Consider the following 19043-nt stretch of genomic DNA (forward strand, 5'->3'; position numbering starts at 1 on the left):
CCCTAATTAAAAAAGTTAACATGATTAAATATTCCATAAAAAAGAATCATAGAAAACGGTATAGAAACACCAAAGTTATACATGAAATACGCTAATAATAAGCCATCACGCGTGAATACTGAATCATGCTATATGCTTCCTTCGATTTCACCAGGATCGCATTATCAGACCCTGACCGGACAATCGGACCACCTGCATACCACTGTACATTAAAAAAACATCCCGACAAATTGAGCACCTACTCCATTTTTGAAGTCCGAAATCCACGCAGGCGAAGCTGCGGGCGGAAGCTAGTATTATATAAAGTTGAATTTTTTCGTTTATTTGACGGCGCTCATCTCAGGAGCTACTGGTTCGAATGAAAAAAATCTTTTATTGTTCGATAGCTCCCTTGTCCAGGAAGGCTATAGGGTATATTATGATATCTTACGCTATTACCAAGAAGTGGAGCATCAATGAAAAATTATGCAACAATGTAAAATATTTTTCCTTTTGAGAAAAACGTATGACGAAAATGTTCCTCTGAAAAAGATTTAAAAACTATATTATAAAACAAAGTCCCCCGCCGCATCTGTCTGCCGTCTGCCCGTCTGAAGGCGATAACCAACTTCCAATCCTGGGAAAATATAAAGCGGGACGTTTATTCCGGAAAAATCTTTCACGCGGGCGAACCGGCAAGAAAAAGCTGGTCTTTAGGCATAAAAACTTTGCAAAATAAATTTACCGTGGCAAAATATAATCAATAATAAAATAATAAAGTTTTTTACCATTTGCCTTATCCCAATCGATGTAATAAGCAGCTGTGTTATAGAACATGTCTGAAACTTTCCTTTACTTGACTCTGTTGTGTCTAGGCTATTCAGTCCCGAGGAAATTGTGTTAAATAAAACCCACACCAAGTGTTGCCCGTAGCCCGACTCTGGGCTAAGATACAGGACTTCCCGTGACGCCATCAGTAGACAAAGTAGACAACAAGAGAAGAAAAAGTATGAGTCATAATAATTGTTTATCTGTTCTGCGCCTGATCTCTTTCCGGTCATGTCGGGTTGCTGTCTCACCGGACTATAAGAGTAAAGGAGTAAGGAGTGTACCTGAGTATTGTGCATAACCTTTGTGCACTATAATCTCATACGAACTTGTTTAATCTCTGCTGAGATTAGCAGCCTGGCCAAAACTCGGTAGAAGGGATATGTTTACACTCGCTGGCTCATTACCAAATTGTATCCTCAAATAATAATCATCAGGTATATTCCAATTATGTTGATTTCAAAGTATAATCATTAGCCTAACACCAGAAATATATACAACTGCCTACGCTATGTCTATTGATCTATTGTCATTCCGTAGCTTACAATTCCACGGCTTAACTCGACAACCGTAACTTTGTATACCAATTATTACCATGCGTAGTTATGTTTTTCCTAATTTTAACCAACTTCAAAAAAAGGATGAATTTCTCAATTCGACGTGTTTTTTTAATTGTTACATCAGAACTCAGTCATTTATTAAACCCATTTAGAATCTTCTTGTTTTATTTTAAAGGAAATACTTCCAGATTGGTTTCGTAGAAATATTTTTTTAATCGATTCACTACTTAGGGTTTTAAACCGAAATAACTGAAATAAGTACATCGTCCAGGCAGACGAAATTGTGATTTTTAATTTTTCGTCACTTTTTAGTGGTTTTATTGTATTGGATTTCGTTGGGTGGTGTATTATGTGAGAAGAGTTCACACATAAACAAAAATGAAAAGAGAATAAATATTTATTTACTCCGATATTAGGCAAAATTATTTTCAGAAGTTATAATGGTACAACCGACGAACGCAGTGTTAACCATATTTCCTCCAAGATGTATACAACACTCGCCTTAACAAACCAATATAAGTTAAGTCCATGATTATGACATTTTTGCTCATGACCCGATATATATTTTTCACGGTATAAAATTGTAGATGTAAGTTAACAATGGATGTTTTATCTCTGCCACCCCCTTCCCTACGGGCGTGCGTGTGTCTTATGGTATATATTACATACTATATAAACGCCGTATTCGATTAAGGAAATATTAGTTTTATCGTAAACTCTAAACGTAATGGTAGTTGAAGTTTATGCCATACGTAGATGTGAACTAGTAGTCCTTTCGCGTTAATGGGGTGCAGTACCTATCTAATTTTTATTATCAAGCAAATATTTAAACCCAGTAGCTACGTTTTCAAAAGAAAAATTGTATAAAAGTGCGCAGTAAAATCATTTGGAGATAAGGATTTGGAGATAAGAATTTTGTAAGTCATTTTTATTTTTATATTATTCATTATATAAAAAACGTAATTGCACTTTTTGTTGCAATTAAATGTTACAAGAAAACTCACAATTTAGAGCGGTTTACCATAAACAGTTGCGTCCAACAATTTAGCTAAGTACTGCATGAAATTGCACTATAGATACTTCTCAATTTTTCCACAAAGATAACGCTAGTGCCTAGCACCATTTGTAAAGATCACGGGTTTTTCAGAATATATATTACAGGTCATAATTACCAATAATTTTTTCACGCTGGCTTACGAACTAAAATCTAGAGCAGTGGCTTTTCCAGCACATACTGTAGGCAATATATGACTAAGATAATAGGCAATATACCCTACAATAGTGATATAAAAATGATTATGTAATATAAAATAGGCATAAAAATTTCTTTTCGATTTACCGCCCGATTGCTACCAGAACCACTGGCTGTCCCTGCTTTCAGCCTTTTTGCCATGCCTGTCACTGTAATCAATTTTAAAAATTCGCATGTTAGATCCCTTTAACTATATCCAATGACCTGAGCTCATTACTTTTCGCTCGATAAATGAAGAATTAATATTTTCTTCTCTCCCTATGATACAGACAAGTCCTCAAATAACTCAACTAGATTCACCGCTCGGTATTATAAACACCTCAGCGGCTCCTTGAGGCCCTATTAATTATCACTTACGACAGGTAGCGGACACTAAAATTCTCCATACATCTCGTCCCATAGGATAAACAGGAACTGCCCCTGCTCGACGTCACAGGCCGTGCATTGAGCAGCGCATCCAATGACTCATTTGGCGACCTTCTAAAACAATAACAATTGACAATAGCCACTGGTTAGCGATTAACCACGCCGCCTACAGAATATTGTCGTTCATTATCAGTATGAATAACACAGAGGCGGTTGTTCCTACACATCAATTTGGATTGTACTGTGTAACAATGTGTATAAGTACTCCAAACGTACCTGTACATTTAGCTTTGTAAATCAAACCTATAGCTTTCGCTCGTAACTCCGTCGTGTCTTTTCAATACAAAACAGAATAAAATTTACCTTGTTTTATACAAGGAAGATATCGTAAAGATTTATAAACTTTTTCGCGCAATAAAATAACAAATTTGTGATGAGATAAATAAAATATTACCTACGAGTTTTACTAATTAGCACTCAATTAAACCTATGGACATGGCATCATTATTTTATTTTTATGTCCATCAGATCACTTACCTCAACGCTCTCGCGTCAGCTTCCTGTAACAGTTCAGTCTGCAGCTGTAAACGTGCTTTCACGTCCAACCAAAACGTTATTGAACGTCATTTTTAGGGGACAGCTGAGATGTCCCGATGGTCACGTTTCAAATCCAATTATATTCACACGTGATTCACATCTCGGACATACATAACGTATTGGTAACCGAGTGTGGCTCCTCAGTGCTCACGTATGGTAACACGTGATGTTCGAAAATTGTATCAGATGTATACTTACTTTCTTTTGGAGTTGTAAAATATTTTTCTTTTGTTTTTCTATATTTGAAACTAAACGGCATTTTTTTATATATAAATGCAAGACAGGTGCGTTATGCATTCAACTTCAAAGGGCAAGTTATCGGGCGCAAGATATCCTGCACACTATATAATAATGAGTAGATAGATGTAATTTTAACATATCTACTTACTCAGTTTTATTGTCGTTAATCTTTAGAGTTCTACGCATCTACGTACACAAACTTCATCTCAGGCTCCCTCCAAATCAATATGAGCAATTGGCAAATAAAACTTATCAAATTAGCCCCCGCCCGCAAATTACCGTAAAATTGCCACCCCTGAGTTAACGAACCAAAATTCGTCGTAGAAAAATAATTTTGCAATCCTTAACGAATCCCAAATTCGAGCATACTCCATCGTGTCTTTAGCAAATTTCATGTTACACCTAACATATTAAAATACTAAATGTTGCTCGAAGCTCTTCCAGCGTTATAGACCATACTTCTGTTAGGAGACTCACTGTACATTTCTCCAGGATAAAAAGTACCTAAACCTGGATTATCTTAATATTATATTAAACCAAAAAAGACTGTCTGTGTCCCAAATTTAATTCCAAACCAATAAGCAAATATCTAAGTTAAAAAAAATATTATTTACCTAGAATATTATTGAGATTATATTTTATTTCCAGAATGATTTCCTAACATGACGCTATCGAACAGCCGCCAGCAGTTCCTAGCGTACGAGACCCATGGGGCTGAGGACATACAATATGGCAGGAGAGGTGGCTTCTTCGTTTCCAACTGTATTTGCGCCGCCTTCATCGTTGTTGCTGTGCTGGCCGCGGTGATAGTCGGAGTTATAACACATTTCATCACTTATACTAAGGTGAGGGTTCATGTGTTTACAGCTATCGATCTTAATGACCGACTTGAAGTTTAAGATTTTTACAATACGCAGCGGTTTCGCTTAGCCCCTGCCGACATCCAAGGGCGACAGTTACTTACCAGTTACCATCGGGTGCGCCGTTAGCCTGCCTTCGGAGAAAATAAAAAAAGTTGGTCTCCAAAATTACTAGGTACTGTTTGTAAAGCAGAAAAGGTGGTCTAAAAGAAGCATAAGGTAGCTTGAAGACAGTTAAAAATATGAGTACCTTATAGCTATTATAGGAGTTTCAGGATATAAAAGGTCCGTATTGAACCAGTTCCCGAATAAACATGCAGTTAAATCAATCCATTAGTTAGAATTTTAGATACCATAAAGGATAAAAATAATAAATAAATTGGCACACAGTTCTGCAAGTTTAATATTGACACGTGTTAAAACTTATCATTTATTCATAGGATTTTATACATACTTAATACGGAAGACGGGAAAATTAAATCACATGTTTGCAACATAATAGTACCTACATACCGACCCGTTAGTCAGCTGACTACCCACAGCTAAATCAAGTGGCTTAGATATATGTTTGCACAGGAGTTTCTTACGTAACGTATTTGCTTGTGGTAGGACATAGGTATATTTATATCCGCCCGAAGAGCGACCATCATACACAAAGTGTGAAACCCGCCATAGTGGTCCACGTCGTGTGTCGTGTTCCGGGATCAACCTGTGTATATCCGATTTCAACAGGCCGGCACAATTGTGTCAACTCCCGAGGGGTAATCATATCTTGTCAATTAACATTCTACTGGACTCCACTCCACTTACTATCAAGTGCTGATATAAAAAAGCACTAAGGAAACATATTTCAAAGTTATCTACTGGGGAATTAAATTTCATAGGACACGCGACCATTGACATAATATATTTTTGTCCCAACGTAGGTGTACACTCTACTGGACTAAATAATAAATACAACTGTGTAGTACAGATATAAAGTACACTAATAAGAGATGATGTCTTGACTGGATATACCTACACTGGTTGATTCCGAAACAACGTTTTTCAGAATCAGAAAGAAACGCTATGAAGAATTTTGCGTCATACAAGTACTTAGTTATTATACAGTCATGTAATAAATCTCTCTATTTCGATTAAACACCGGAAGCTATAATTTATAATATAGCCTCTTGTATTAGTTCGGCTTATTTCTGCCGTCATAGTACAAAGGCATTATGGTTTGAAAATTGAAGGGCGTTGTGCTATACATAAGCAATGAGCAATGTATCATAAATTATAATGTATGGGTTACCATTAGTTGTTAAACTAACGATCGCTATATTAATGTTTTACCATAGTGTAGTACTTGATAAAGTTTAAAGTATGTAACGTTGCCAATTTTTTGCCCGTCAAGGCTTTTTTACGACGCATTAACCGAACCGAGTGACGTGATAAATCATAATATTTACATAATAAACTATAAAATCTTAGGGTATCATAGCCCCGCCTTATCAAGCAAGCTAAATACAAGATTTTAAGTTCATATTTTTTTATCTCATTGGAACAAAATATTACAATAGATTATAACAACGTTAATTAATTCCGCAGTTACTTATGGAATGTTGTCGGTATAATCAGCTTTCTGAACGTGACCATTGGCCCCTGTCTTTAAAACCAAACGTCAAAATTTGACATTTGGTTCAGCTGTCCGTCAGTCCCCACTCGACGGATAAATTGTGATGAGTGTTTTGTTTTTCTATAATAATAGATAACGTAAATTATGTAAGTTAATTAAAGGTGCTCTCTTTAAATATTTATTAAAAACGATTGCATTTATAAAACTGTGATACTATTATTTATAAGTACAAAATGTTTAAATTATTTTTGTTTTTAATTATATTTAATATAAACAATTTAGTTTTTGGAGATATACCGGTGAGTGTTAATCAATAATGTATTTTTTTATCGCTTAACTTTTATGCATGTTTTTCTGTCCACCTATTGAAATGTAAATATAACAATTTCTGGATATGGGAAAACTATTTCGAAAAAAATGAATTTTGAAATTAAACTAATTTTCGGATTCTATCGCGGTATTAGTGTTTTATTTTTCTCCCGACGTTTCGAAGACTTTGCAGCCTTCATGGTCACGGGGGGGACTGAATACCGCGATAGAAGCCGAAACTTAGTTTAATTTCAATGTCTAACATTCGCGTAAACATAAGAAAATGAATTTTCCTAATAAACAAAATATATTTATTAAACTTTTCTAAAATTCAAGATAATAACTAGGTAAGGACAAAGGCATAATAGTAACAAACCTTTTTAAACCCGAAGGAGGATGTTGGAAGTAGGAGTCAACATTTTAAATCGTAATCTGAATTGAATATAAATAAATACACCACACTTTATATCTCAATTTACTGCTAAATATCTTAAGAGAGGTTTTAAGAATATGACAGAAATCATAGAAAGAATGATTATATTAAATTGATTCATTAATTTAAAAAATATATATTATCAAGCCAGCTGAATAAGTGTAAAAAATTTGTATGTTAATGTACTTTATGATTGGTGCATCATATATGTACAAAATTTTATTAATTAAACCATTTCAGTTAGATTTTTTACCAAACAAAACAGTAGTAATTAGATGATATAAAATTGTATTCTTTGTTACTGTTCTATATACCTTGTCCAGTAAAATAAAAAAGATGCTTTGAAGTGTGACAGTTTGCCTTTTTGTTTTTTATTTAATAGTCAGTAAAAGAAATTGGTTCAATATTTTAGCATATGGTGAGGATTTTTGATGTCCATGCCAGGCAGCAGATTTTTATAAATTATATAGTGAAATACTTTTTACATTGATTTAAGTAATTACAAAAAAAAACCTTTTTATAATATTGGTTTCATTTTATATTACTCAATAATATACTTTATTTAATGTCATTACCATTTAATTTCACATGTAATAGATTTTTAAATGATGCCATAGTACTTAATTACTTTTTAATGTGAACATTCTTTACTAATGAGTTGACTAATCACATTTTATACCACATAATTAATTAAACAGCAAAATTTCACTATATAATTTAAAATACATGTTTGCTGGCCCCAATTGCCTAAAAACTAGTAAATATTAAATAACATAGGTTCTAAGTCTAAAATCGGCGATAGCCTAGTTGCGTGTGGAACGGACTGCCAAGACGAATGTCCGCAGGTTCAAATCCCAAGGACACACACCTCTGATGTTTCTAAAATCATGTGTGTATTCTTTGTGAATTTATCGTTCGCTTTAACGGTGAAGGAAAACATCGTGAGGAAACCTGCACATCTGAGAAGTTGTCTATAGGAATTTCGAAGGTGTGTGAAGTCTACCAATCCGCACTAGGCCAGCGTGGTGGACTAAAGCCTAATCCCTCTCAGTCGTAGAGGAGGCCCGTGCTCAGCAGTGGGCAAGTATATAATACAGGGCTGCTATTATTATTATAATAAGTCTAAAATCTAAGCTTTATTGCATTGGAGGTATCAAGATTATTGTGATCTCCAAAGTCAAGTTCCTGACATCTATAAGTCTTTATTCTTTTTAGTACATTTACTAGTACATGTTAAATATATACTAGCTTTTGCTTGGAGCTTTGTATGTGTGAAAAATCATTTTGGAATAAAAGTTGCTATATATTTTCCCACGATAAAAAGCAACCCATATCCTTCCCAGGGTCTCAAACTATCTCCATACCAAATTTCATCAAAATCAATTAGGTAGTTTTTGAAATTATTGCATTCAGACAGATACTTGCTGTTTTATAATATGTTTGGCCAGCCTTAATGAGCAAGACAATTAAAATAGCAAATCTTTGTCATGTTTTGCCTTCTTTTGAACTGATAATAAAATAGTTAAATGGTCATGAGTATAGAATTTATAATTATTGCCTCATTCATAATACTTGCCTAATACTGTGCAATATACTATGTAGAATGAAATAGCATAATATACTATTATCATTGGCCATTATTATGTATAAATAGTACAAAACAACGTCACGGTCTTGTGACCTGTATGTTCAGATAACACTGTTAGTTCTCGTAGGTTTGTTAATTATAAATTAGATAATTTCATTGGCTTATTGCAAGATATTTATTGCAAAAAAATTACGTATATTATTGAGTATTGTTTAATAATATCCTGTGATAAACAAACAATTTATAATTTGCACTCTTAATAAAATAATGATCTATTTCAAAATTATTAATTTGTGGCAGTCTTCACAAAACAAATTTTTGTTTACTACCTTGTTTTTGAAGTTGCTATAAAATGGAGCTTATTAAAGATAGGTAAAAAATGCAACCTATAGCATGAAAAAAGTGGGAAAAAACTAAAAGGTCGCAAACAGAAATTGGTTATTTGACTATTCCCACAAAATGGCAATTTTGGAATGGGTCATTATTTTATTAAGAGTGCGATATATATATGGTTTTCAATTCCAAAGTACAAATCCTATGATTTATATCGTAGCATAACAGACATCCTCCTCCTGTAAATCTTCCACTTTGGGGTCAGTGCAATTTGTTTTTACGACCAGTTGAATCTGACGTAAATCCGTCTGGGGAAGTCAATACCTAGCAATCATATCAGCGTATCATAAAAACGCATATAGGTCCGTCCACTAGTTAATCGTACCTACAATTTGATCACAAGGTCCTAGTAAATATAATTGTATAGTTTAATAAATATAATTTAAGACACCAAGTAAAATATACTATGAAATCTAAAGCAATATTTCTAGTAAACTACATACTTATTTTTTTTAACCATAAAGCTTGTTGACAATAACCCCTAAATTCGTTGTTTCAGCTGTCCCAAAAACCTGTAGATTTCTGGGACGAGACTGAACCTTTTGGACAGACCGGACCACCGTCCCCCGATCTCAGGCTACCGACAACAATAGTGCCAAGTTTCTACCGCCTTAAGATAAAAGCCGACCTAGAAAACGCAAACTTCAGCGGGGATGTATACATCACGCTACGTGCTAGCAGACACGTCAAAGAAATCATTCTACATGCAAAGAATCTCAGTATTAATAGTAATGCTAAGCTTACAGAACAAATTTATGAAAGGGTCGAGACGTTACACGCTAGGAGTAAACGTGACGTCAATGACACGGCTGAAGTTACAACTGTTTCCAACGTAACGGATGTAACGACTGAAACTAGTATGAATACCACTGAAGCTAACGTAAATGCGACAGAAGCTAATGAAAACACGACAGAAACTGCTGCAAGTGCAACTACGGAAGATCCTTCTACGACAAAAGCCATTGCTAATGCAACAGAAGGAGTAGCGGTTGACACGCAAATAACCCATAGCAGCGTTCGCAGTATAAAGATTATTGGAATATCAGAAGGTACAGGAGATAGACTCATCCTAGTCCTTGAAACTGCTTTGACTCCTGATGTGGACTACACGCTTCAAATCTCTTTTGAAGGGTCCATCTCCAACTCTTTGACTGGGTTTTACAGGAGTTCCTATACTTCGAGCAACGGTGATGTAAAGTGAGTATGAAATCTGCCTCTTCTATTTATTGATCTCGCTGCCTTTGAGCTTTACAAAGTCCCATTATTTAATAGAAACTTTAGACCTTGATGCCATCAGTATCAGCTATTATCTCGGCAGACCCCTTTCCTTTTGTAATCTTTACGTCTTTTCAGTATAGAGTAGGAATTTGTCGTCGTTGTATCGTATCAGAAGCATTTATTTTTGTAAATAAAAATTCTTAATCGCCAATCAAAGCACTAAATTTCTTAAGAAATAGTACAATGAATTATATTCACTAATATATTATAAGGAATCCAGTCTGCATGAAATATAAGCAAGCATGGTGTTCACCTCTCTTCCCATCCTAAAAGGGTTCTTCTCCTTCACCCACACCCTTGCCAGCTATTCCCTCCGAACTTTCCTCCAGGGCCCTGCAATTGCTAAGCCGGGGGATTCCATTATCCGATTCGCTGGTTTCCCCGGTATTCACGGCAGGGTCCGATACTCAAAATATAAGTATCATGTCATATCTTAACTTTAAAAGGAAATAATATTATTAATTTCCGCAAGACATTGAGATAAATGTATCGCAATTAGCATAAGTTATTGCTATTGGATATCAACAGGCCTTGACCCCTTCATATTACGATTAGGACCCCGCATGGGGCCCAAAAATCACTCTTTATAAATTGCGACTAATCGCCATTTTCAATAAAAGATTTAAATCGTTTTTCGACATGCTTACAAATGTGTTATTTTGATTGGTTCATTCTCGGAATCGTATTGAAGATTGAGATTGGGATTGTTTATTGAAACGGTTGTAAGATGGTGAGAGATAAAATAAATATTAAAAAATTACACAAATTGCACCTCATTTTATAGTATTCAAGCGACCGCATTTCATAATAACATAATTATGTCGACTGGCGAAGGATAATTGGTCTCTCGTCATCCTGTACTTTATTTTAATACGGTACTCCACTTACCGTCGGGTGGAATGTATTCTCTTTACTGTGCCTGTACAAAAATAAACTAAATTATCCATCATCATAAATGGATTCCTAAACCTGGTTTCAGTACTCACTAAGGTTTTCCTCTATACTAATCCTCAAAAACGCCGTGGGATGTCTTACAGGCAAATATTTTGAAACTCGATCCTTTAATTAAAAAATAATATTACCACGACCCATCAATACAGTTTTTATTTACTTGCATCTTTGATCTCAATACACGATATTAATTAATATAATGATTATTTACTGAATCTTTCTATTGTAGACAGCTAGGTGTAACTCAGTTCGAGCCGACGTTCGCCCGAAGCGCGTTCCCGTGCTTCGACGAGCCCGCGTTCAAGGCCAAGTTCGAGATCAGCGTCGCGCACCGCACCAACCTCACCGTGCTCTCCAACATGAGGCCGGCTGCGCAGGAGCCTATGTAAGTACTACAGACTGTCCCGCCCTCACACCCACCACTACAACTCCTGTACGGATCAGCGTCGCGCACCGCACCAACCTCACCGTGCTCTCCAACATGAGGCCGGCTGCGCAGGAGCCTATGTAAGTACTACAGACTGTCCCGCCCTCACACCCACCACTACAACTCCTGTACGGATCAGCGTCGCGCACCGCACCAACCTCACCGTGCTCTCCAACATGAGGCCGGCTGCGCAGGAGCCTATGTAAGTACTACAGACTGTCCCGCCCTCACACCCACCACTACAACTCCTGTACGGATCAGCGTCGCGCACCGCACCAACCTCACCGTGCTCTCCAACATGAGGCCGGCTGCGCAGGAGCCTATGTAAGTACTACAGACTGTCCCGCCCTCACACCCACCACTACAACTCCTGTACGGATCAGCGTCGCGCACCGCACCAACCTCACCGTGCTCTCCAACATGAGGCCGGCTGCGCAGGAGCCTATGTAAGTACTACAGACTGTCCCGCCCTCACACCCACCACTACAACTCCTGTACGGATCAGCGTCGCGCACCGCACCAACCTCACCGTGCTCTCCAACATGAGGCCGGCTGCGCAGGAGCCTATGTAAGTACTACAGACTGTCCCGCCCTCACACCCACCACTACAACTCCTGTACGGATCAGCGTCGCGCACCGCACCAACCTCACCGTGCTCTCCAACATGAGGCCGGCTGCGCAGGAGCCTATGTAAGTACTACAGACTGTCCCGCCCTCACACCCACCACTACAACTCCTGTACGGATCAGCGTCGCGCACCGCACCAACCTCACCGTGCTCTCCAACATGAGGCCGGCTGCGCAGGAGCCTATGTAAGTACTACAGACTGTCCCGCCCTCACACCCACCACTACAACTCCTGTACGGATCAGCGTCGCGCACCGCACCAACCTCACCGTGCTCTCCAACATGAGGCCGGCTGCGCAGGAGCCTATGTAAGTACTACAGACTGTCCCGCCCTCACACCCACCACTACAACTCCTGTACGGATCAGCGTCGCGCACCGCACCAACCTCACCGTGCTCTCCAACATGAGGCCGGCTGCGCAGGAGCCTATGTAAGTACTACAGACTGTCCCGCCCTCACACCCACCACTACAACTCCTGTACGGATCAGCGTCGCGCACCGCACCAACCTCACCGTGCTCTCCAACATGAGGCCGGCTGCGCAGGAGCCTATGTAAGTACTACAGACTGTCCCGCCCTCACACCCACCACTACAACTCCTGTACGGATCAGCGTCGCGCACCGCACCAACCTCACCGTGCTCTCCAACATGAGGCCGGCTGCGCAGGAGCCTATGTAAGTACTACAGACTGTCCCGCCCTCACACCCACCACTACAACTCCTGTACGGATCAGCGTCGCGCACCGCACCAACCTCACCGTGCTCTCCAACATGAGGCCGGCTGCGCAGGAGCCTATGTAAGTACTGACTATATAGGCAATGAGTTATTGATCACGGCATAATCAGCGTGAAAAACCTTTTACGCTACAAAGAAGCCTAATTGTTAGCCCAGTCTATTCATGTGCCAAATTGCATTTAAATCCGTTCAGCGCTTTGTGTTTACAACTAACGAACTTACAAGGATATTAATAAGGTAACGTAATATCAGTAAGATTTCAATGTACTATGGTTGTAGGAAAGACCACAATTTTTAATCAAAAGGTAAGGTATAATCAAGATAGACTATTAGGCAATACTACTTGAGGAATTGTGTGTAAAACATCTAAAAGGAGAAGAGTTTGGAATTAAATGTGAGTGCGTCTTTGTAGACTTAGAGATTGGCGGTAGAATTTATTTGTCCCTGGATTTATAAGTTACACAGTTCAGTTCAAGTTACTAATAAGTAATAAAGCATTTAACACATACATGAAGTTTGGTTCAAGATATATCCTTCATTTATTATAATATAAAGTATTTTAATCTAAATGCGAACAGTCTGACGAATATTTGAAAAATACTTATGACGTCATAAATTTGTAAACGCAAAATATAAAAATAAACGTATCACGCACAAATACAGATACCACGACCTAAGTTAATAATAGTTTCAAATACTATGCAAAGTCGATAATAATTGTGAGTTAATACGTAATTTCCAAATTCAGTTTTCCTGTAAAACATCATACCTTAAAGTTTTGCCTCATTAGGTCTAATCAGCGCTATAAATCATTGTACAAATTGGATTTAAAAAGCGTAAAGTATTAAGGCATGACAGTTGTCCGATAAATCAGTACTAGATTTTTGTGTTTCGTTTCTTTTAAAATATGAGATATCCAATAATAGCAATGGCTAAAAAGAAAGTCTTGCTATCTCTCTCGCACGACTGCGCCATAACGGCACTGACGTCATACTTTAATTTTAAATCTATTATCACAATTACATACTGACTATTACCCGTAATTTGTAGTCGTCAGTATTTAATTGTCAATGGTATTAAAATTAAACTATTTTTCGGATTTTATCGCGGTTTTAAAATTTTACTTTTTCTCCCGAAGTTTCGAAGACTTTGCAGCCTTCATGGTCACGGGGGGGACTGACTAGTTTAATTTTAATGTCTAACATTTGCGTAAACATAAAAAATCATTGTCAATAGTAATTAAATTACTATATTCATGTTTCGATTGAGAAGAAAATATCATAGGACAAATAAGATTCAAGCACCCTAATTGCATTTTCTATACAGAAAATGTAGGTAATTGTGTTTTACATGCAGTTCTCAGGACAATTATCTTAACAGGAAAGTTGAAGTAATTTTAGAAACATGGTAAATCCGAATACTACGAATTATATTAATAACTGTCCAATTAAATGGGAATATCAGCCTTTTATTAAACCTTTGTTCAATATAACTTCATCTTTATCTTAACATTCATTATGTGGCATAATTCCTGTGAACTAAGGTTATTGTATTTTATAAATTAATTTAAGAATAATGCTACAGAGGGATGCTGTTAATTTAAACAATAATGTGAGACATGAGGAAAACATACTTATTGCTTTAAATGTAAATAAATAGTTTGATTGATATCTGCAATTATTTATTTAAAATCTAGTTTTATTGAAAGTACATTTATTTTTATTTTTATTTTTTTTATTTCTTTAAATGACGAGATTAGCTTGCCGTTCGCCTGGTGGTAAGGGATACGGCCGCCCATAAATAGCAGAAACACCATCCAACACCTTGAATTACAAAGTATTGTTTAGTATTTCACTACGCTCGCCCTGAGACATGAGGTGTTAAAGTCTTATTATGTCCAGTAGTAACCAGGGCCGTAGCTAGACTTCAATTTAAGGTAGGGCAGCTGTTATTACAAGCAGGGCGAAAATAAAAATGTTACTAGATCTGATCTGCTCAATCGATTTTTGGTTTTCTTGACGTGTGAACGTCAGTAAAAAAAAATACCGGTGCTCCATATATTTTCATTGAGTAGTAATGTACAATTTAGTTGATTATTAATAGGGCATTCGTATTTTAAGGTAGGGCATTGCTCCACAATGCACCCCCTAGCTACAGCCCTGGTAGTTACTGGGCATAATGTCCTTCAAACCGAAACACAATAGTGACTACACACTGCTGCTTGGCGGCAGAAATAGACATTGCAGTGTTACCTACCCAGGGGATTCTCACATATGAAAAACCTACCACCAGTAGAACGAATTTTATTCTTCTTATAATAAAATTTATTGCTCTCTTTATACTAAGTTTGAATCTGTCACAGTCATTCGCAGATTCGTTTGATTCTATTTGATTAGTGGATTTTTTATAAAGCCAGGCGTCCGCCTCTCACATATGAGAGACTAGTAACACCTTTTCATACCTATAACTTTGGAATACTTTCTATCATATTCTGTTGACTGTTAAGTTTTACCAATAATATTCTCTCCACAGCAAAGACGAACCAGGCTGGCAGTGGACACATTTCGAACGCTCAGTGGCGATGTCCACCTACCTAGTCGCGTACGTCCTGTCAGACTTCAAATACTTGGAGACCAGCTACTTGAGCAAAGACAACCTCACCAAACCCATCAAGATATGGACCAGGCCGGAGTTCATTAACAAAGCCAAGTACGCGTTGGCCATCACTCCGAAGCTCCTGGATTATTATGAGGATGTGTTTGGACTGCCTTATGCTTTGGACAAGTTGGATTTGATCGCGATACCTGACTTCTCCAGCGGTGCTATGGAGAATTGGGGGCTGATTACTTTCAGGTAAGGTTTGCTGTATATTAATAGTCCGATAACAATTTTTTTGAACGATGACAAGGCGAGTGGGTATATAGTTTGATGGTATGGGGGCGGTACATTTATTGATGTACCAAGTAATGAAAAAAATTGTGTGGCATTAGACTGTGCTCGTCTTCTTATATTTTTTTTAATATCATGGCCCGCAATATTGCAAGTTTTTTTTTATACGATTACGTCAAAGATACGCCACTGCATCTGATGGAAAGTCGAGTAGGATCCAAGACAACCTGGGCTGACGCCCTGGGGCGGCGTTCTGACGCCCTCCTGCGGGGCCCGCAGCGAGTCATTGCGCAGTGGGCCATACGAGCGTACCGCACGGTCTCGTACGAGGCGGCTTGTGTTTTGGCCGGATTCCTGCCCTGGGATCTGGATCCTAAATCTCTCTCCGACGCTTTTCACTGGAGGGAGGAGGCGTTCGGGAACGGGCAGCGTCCGGCCCCGAAGGAGGTGGAGGCCAAAAGGGCCTCCTTACGGCGAGCCGCCGTGGAGGAGTGGCGTCTCAGGCTGGAGGCCCCGTCAGCGGGGCTTCGGGCCGTCGCGGCAGTGCGTCCTGTCTTTGCGCAATGGCTGGACAGGCGCCACGGCGCGGCGACATTTCGCCTTACGCAGGTGCTCACCGGGCATGGTTGCTTCGGTGAGTACCTGTGTAAAATAGTCGGCACAGAAGTAAGCGCCGTGTGTCACCATTGTGGCAACTGCCCGCGGGATACGGCCCAACACACGTTGGAGTCTTGCCCAGCCTGGGACGAGGAGCGCAGCGCTCTCGTTTCAGTCGTCGGAGGAGATCTCTCGCTGCCAGCCGTGGTCGCCTCCATGGTCGGCAGTCGGGAGGCCTGGCGTGCGGTGGCCCACTTCTGCGAGGTGGTCCTCTCGCAGAAGGAGAGTGCCGAGAGGGATCGAGAAAGGGAGGATCCCTCCCGCCGTCAGAGGAGACGTAGGAGGCGCCGGGTGGACGGCTGACCGGCGTCTCCCGCCCTGTAGAATGGGGACGTTTGGAGAATTCCACCACGGTATCCCCTGTCTGTCGTAAGAGGCGACTAATAGGGGCCACGAAGGGGGTCGTCGGCGGGCAGCAGGGGGCTGTCCGCCCACGACCGACCGACGAAGCACATTTTTGTGCATTTTGCACATTTTTCGGTTGACCCCCGGGATGGACGGCAGTGTGTTGTTGGCCTCATACTGCCGTAGACGCCGAGGGCGTCCTTTGGTGCGCGGGGGCTTCTGGGTACCCCCCTCCTCCATAGGAGACGGGCCGCAAGGCGGCACCGCGACACTACAACGTCAGAGGAAGCCCGCAGCCGTCCTAAATGCGCCGAAGAGGGCCACCGCGGAGTTTTAGCTGGTAGCCTGTGCGTAGGTTAAGTTGTACATATGGTTAGGGACGCGGCCCGGCGGTCGCTCGAAGGTCACCATCAAATCCGGGCGGCTCAACGCCGGGCCGTAAGGCACGGTTACCCCAGCATAACCGCACAGTCGCCCCCCGCGAAGGCTGGGCGGTAGTAATAAGGTACTTTCTCCGCGAAACCAAAAAAAAAAAGGGTCCAAGACAACCGCGGCAGTTCCCCAAAAAAAAAATAGAATGTCGACTGGCGAGAGATGATTACTCCTCAATATTCGACAACTATGGCGGCCTGTTGGAACCAAATATACACAGGCTGATCCCGGAACGCGACACACTTATGTGGGCCACTATGCTGGGTTTTAACACCTTGTATATGGTGGTCAATATCCGGGCAAATATAAAATATATCCTACCACCAACAAGATATATTTATTACACAAAAGTGCTTCCACAATTGTGCCAGTAGTGGTTGGCAACAGAAGACAAATTAATTATTGATATTCATGCTAAAAGATGCCCACGATATCCGCTATATTTTGATTAATGATTAATTTTCTTTACTTTTACAATACATACTACCGCCTGCTATTCACATCTTTGTTTAAAAGACATAATTGACCGCACGATTTCTTACTTTAGAAAAAAAATTAACCTTATATTTTCTGTTTTAGGGAGACAACGCTGCTGTTCGACGAGGTGGACAGCGTGCCGCGCGACAAACAGAACGTGGCCATCGACATCGCCCACGAACTCGCCCACCAGTGGTTCGGCAACATGGTCACCATGAGGTGGTGGACCGATCTGTGGCTCAACGAAGGGTTCGCTACCTACATCGAGTATGTTGGAGTTGACCATGTGAGTGTTTTAGGCATCATCTTATATGGACTGGGCTTCTTCAAATGGAAAAACCTAGTCAAAGCCTTCATGCATGTAAAAGTATGTTCGCTATCATTGCATTGGAGTATGTTTGAGAAGGAATATGATGGATGGTGTCTTCTGCGTAGCAATAGCCAGACAGCTTTTGTCTGAGTAATGCCAGACATCTGGCTTGATGCCAGAATACCACTTCCTTACTAAGCTGCAATAAGACAATGAACTCTCGCCTCCTTCTAAAACTTCAATCACTTCTTAAAACCAAACATCTAATAAGAACTACTAATAATAATCCCTCTGTTAACAGTAAATATATTCCTTCACAGATCGAACCAGAATGGAACATGCTAGAATCATTCTCGCGCGACAAGATGGACCTCCTCCGAATGGATTCGTTGAAGAACACGTCCCCTGTCTCCCGGCAGGTGTCGGACGCGTACGAGATCTCGCAGAAGTTCGACGAGATCTCGTACACGAAGGGAGCCAATTTGATCAGGATGCTCAACCATACTGTATCAGAAGAACTGTTCCATAAAGGACTTGTTATATACTTGAATGACTGGTGAGCGAAGTCAAAGTACTAGTTAATTTAATTTACACTAGGTGTTACTGTTTCGCTTGCATATCAAGCCTTTGCCACTACAACTTAATAATATTACCCAACAATAACGCCATCCCTTTAAAAAATTTGATAAATTACATTCATCCCACGGGAGCAAATTAACAGGGTAAAAGTAGTCTATATATTAATCCCGAGCATGGTCTAACTGTGTGCTAAATATCAGTAAACTTACAAACATTTTTATAAATTTCGCATTTATATTTATTTATTTATTCATTTAAGGACCTCCAACGAAGGATACACGGCATATAATATAAACAATGTTGTAGCATTTTTA

General features: G+C 39.3%; 1 protein-coding gene across 5 annotated transcripts in view; it reads left to right on the forward strand.

The window, feature by feature from the left end:
• LOC115443495 (aminopeptidase N) overlaps positions 1-19043 on the forward strand; it is a 35951-nt gene that overhangs the window by 9450 nt on the left and 7458 nt on the right. For 2 of the 5 annotated variants that reach the window (XM_037440653.1, XM_037440651.1), the window contains exons 2-7: positions 4471-4667; positions 9523-10220; positions 11482-11637; positions 15573-15893; positions 17943-18126; positions 18471-18706. In XM_037440653.1, coding sequence (XP_037296550.1) covers positions 4485-4667; positions 9523-10220; positions 11482-11637; positions 15573-15893; positions 17943-18126; positions 18471-18706 — 1778 coding nt within the window. In that variant the 5' untranslated portion in view covers positions 4471-4484. Of the gene's footprint in view, positions 1-2089; positions 2285-4470; positions 4668-6341; positions 6600-9522; positions 10221-11481; positions 11638-11672; positions 13102-15572; positions 15894-17942; positions 18127-18470; positions 18707-19043 lie in introns of those variants that run through there. The other 3 variants (XM_037440652.1, XM_037440654.1, XM_030168933.2) reach the window with 3 other exon arrangements.

Source organism: Manduca sexta, chromosome 20, assembly GCF_014839805.1.
Source record: "Manduca sexta isolate Smith_Timp_Sample1 chromosome 20, JHU_Msex_v1.0, whole genome shotgun sequence".
In the NCBI taxonomy this organism is placed as follows: domain Eukaryota; kingdom Metazoa; phylum Arthropoda; class Insecta; order Lepidoptera; family Sphingidae; genus Manduca; species Manduca sexta.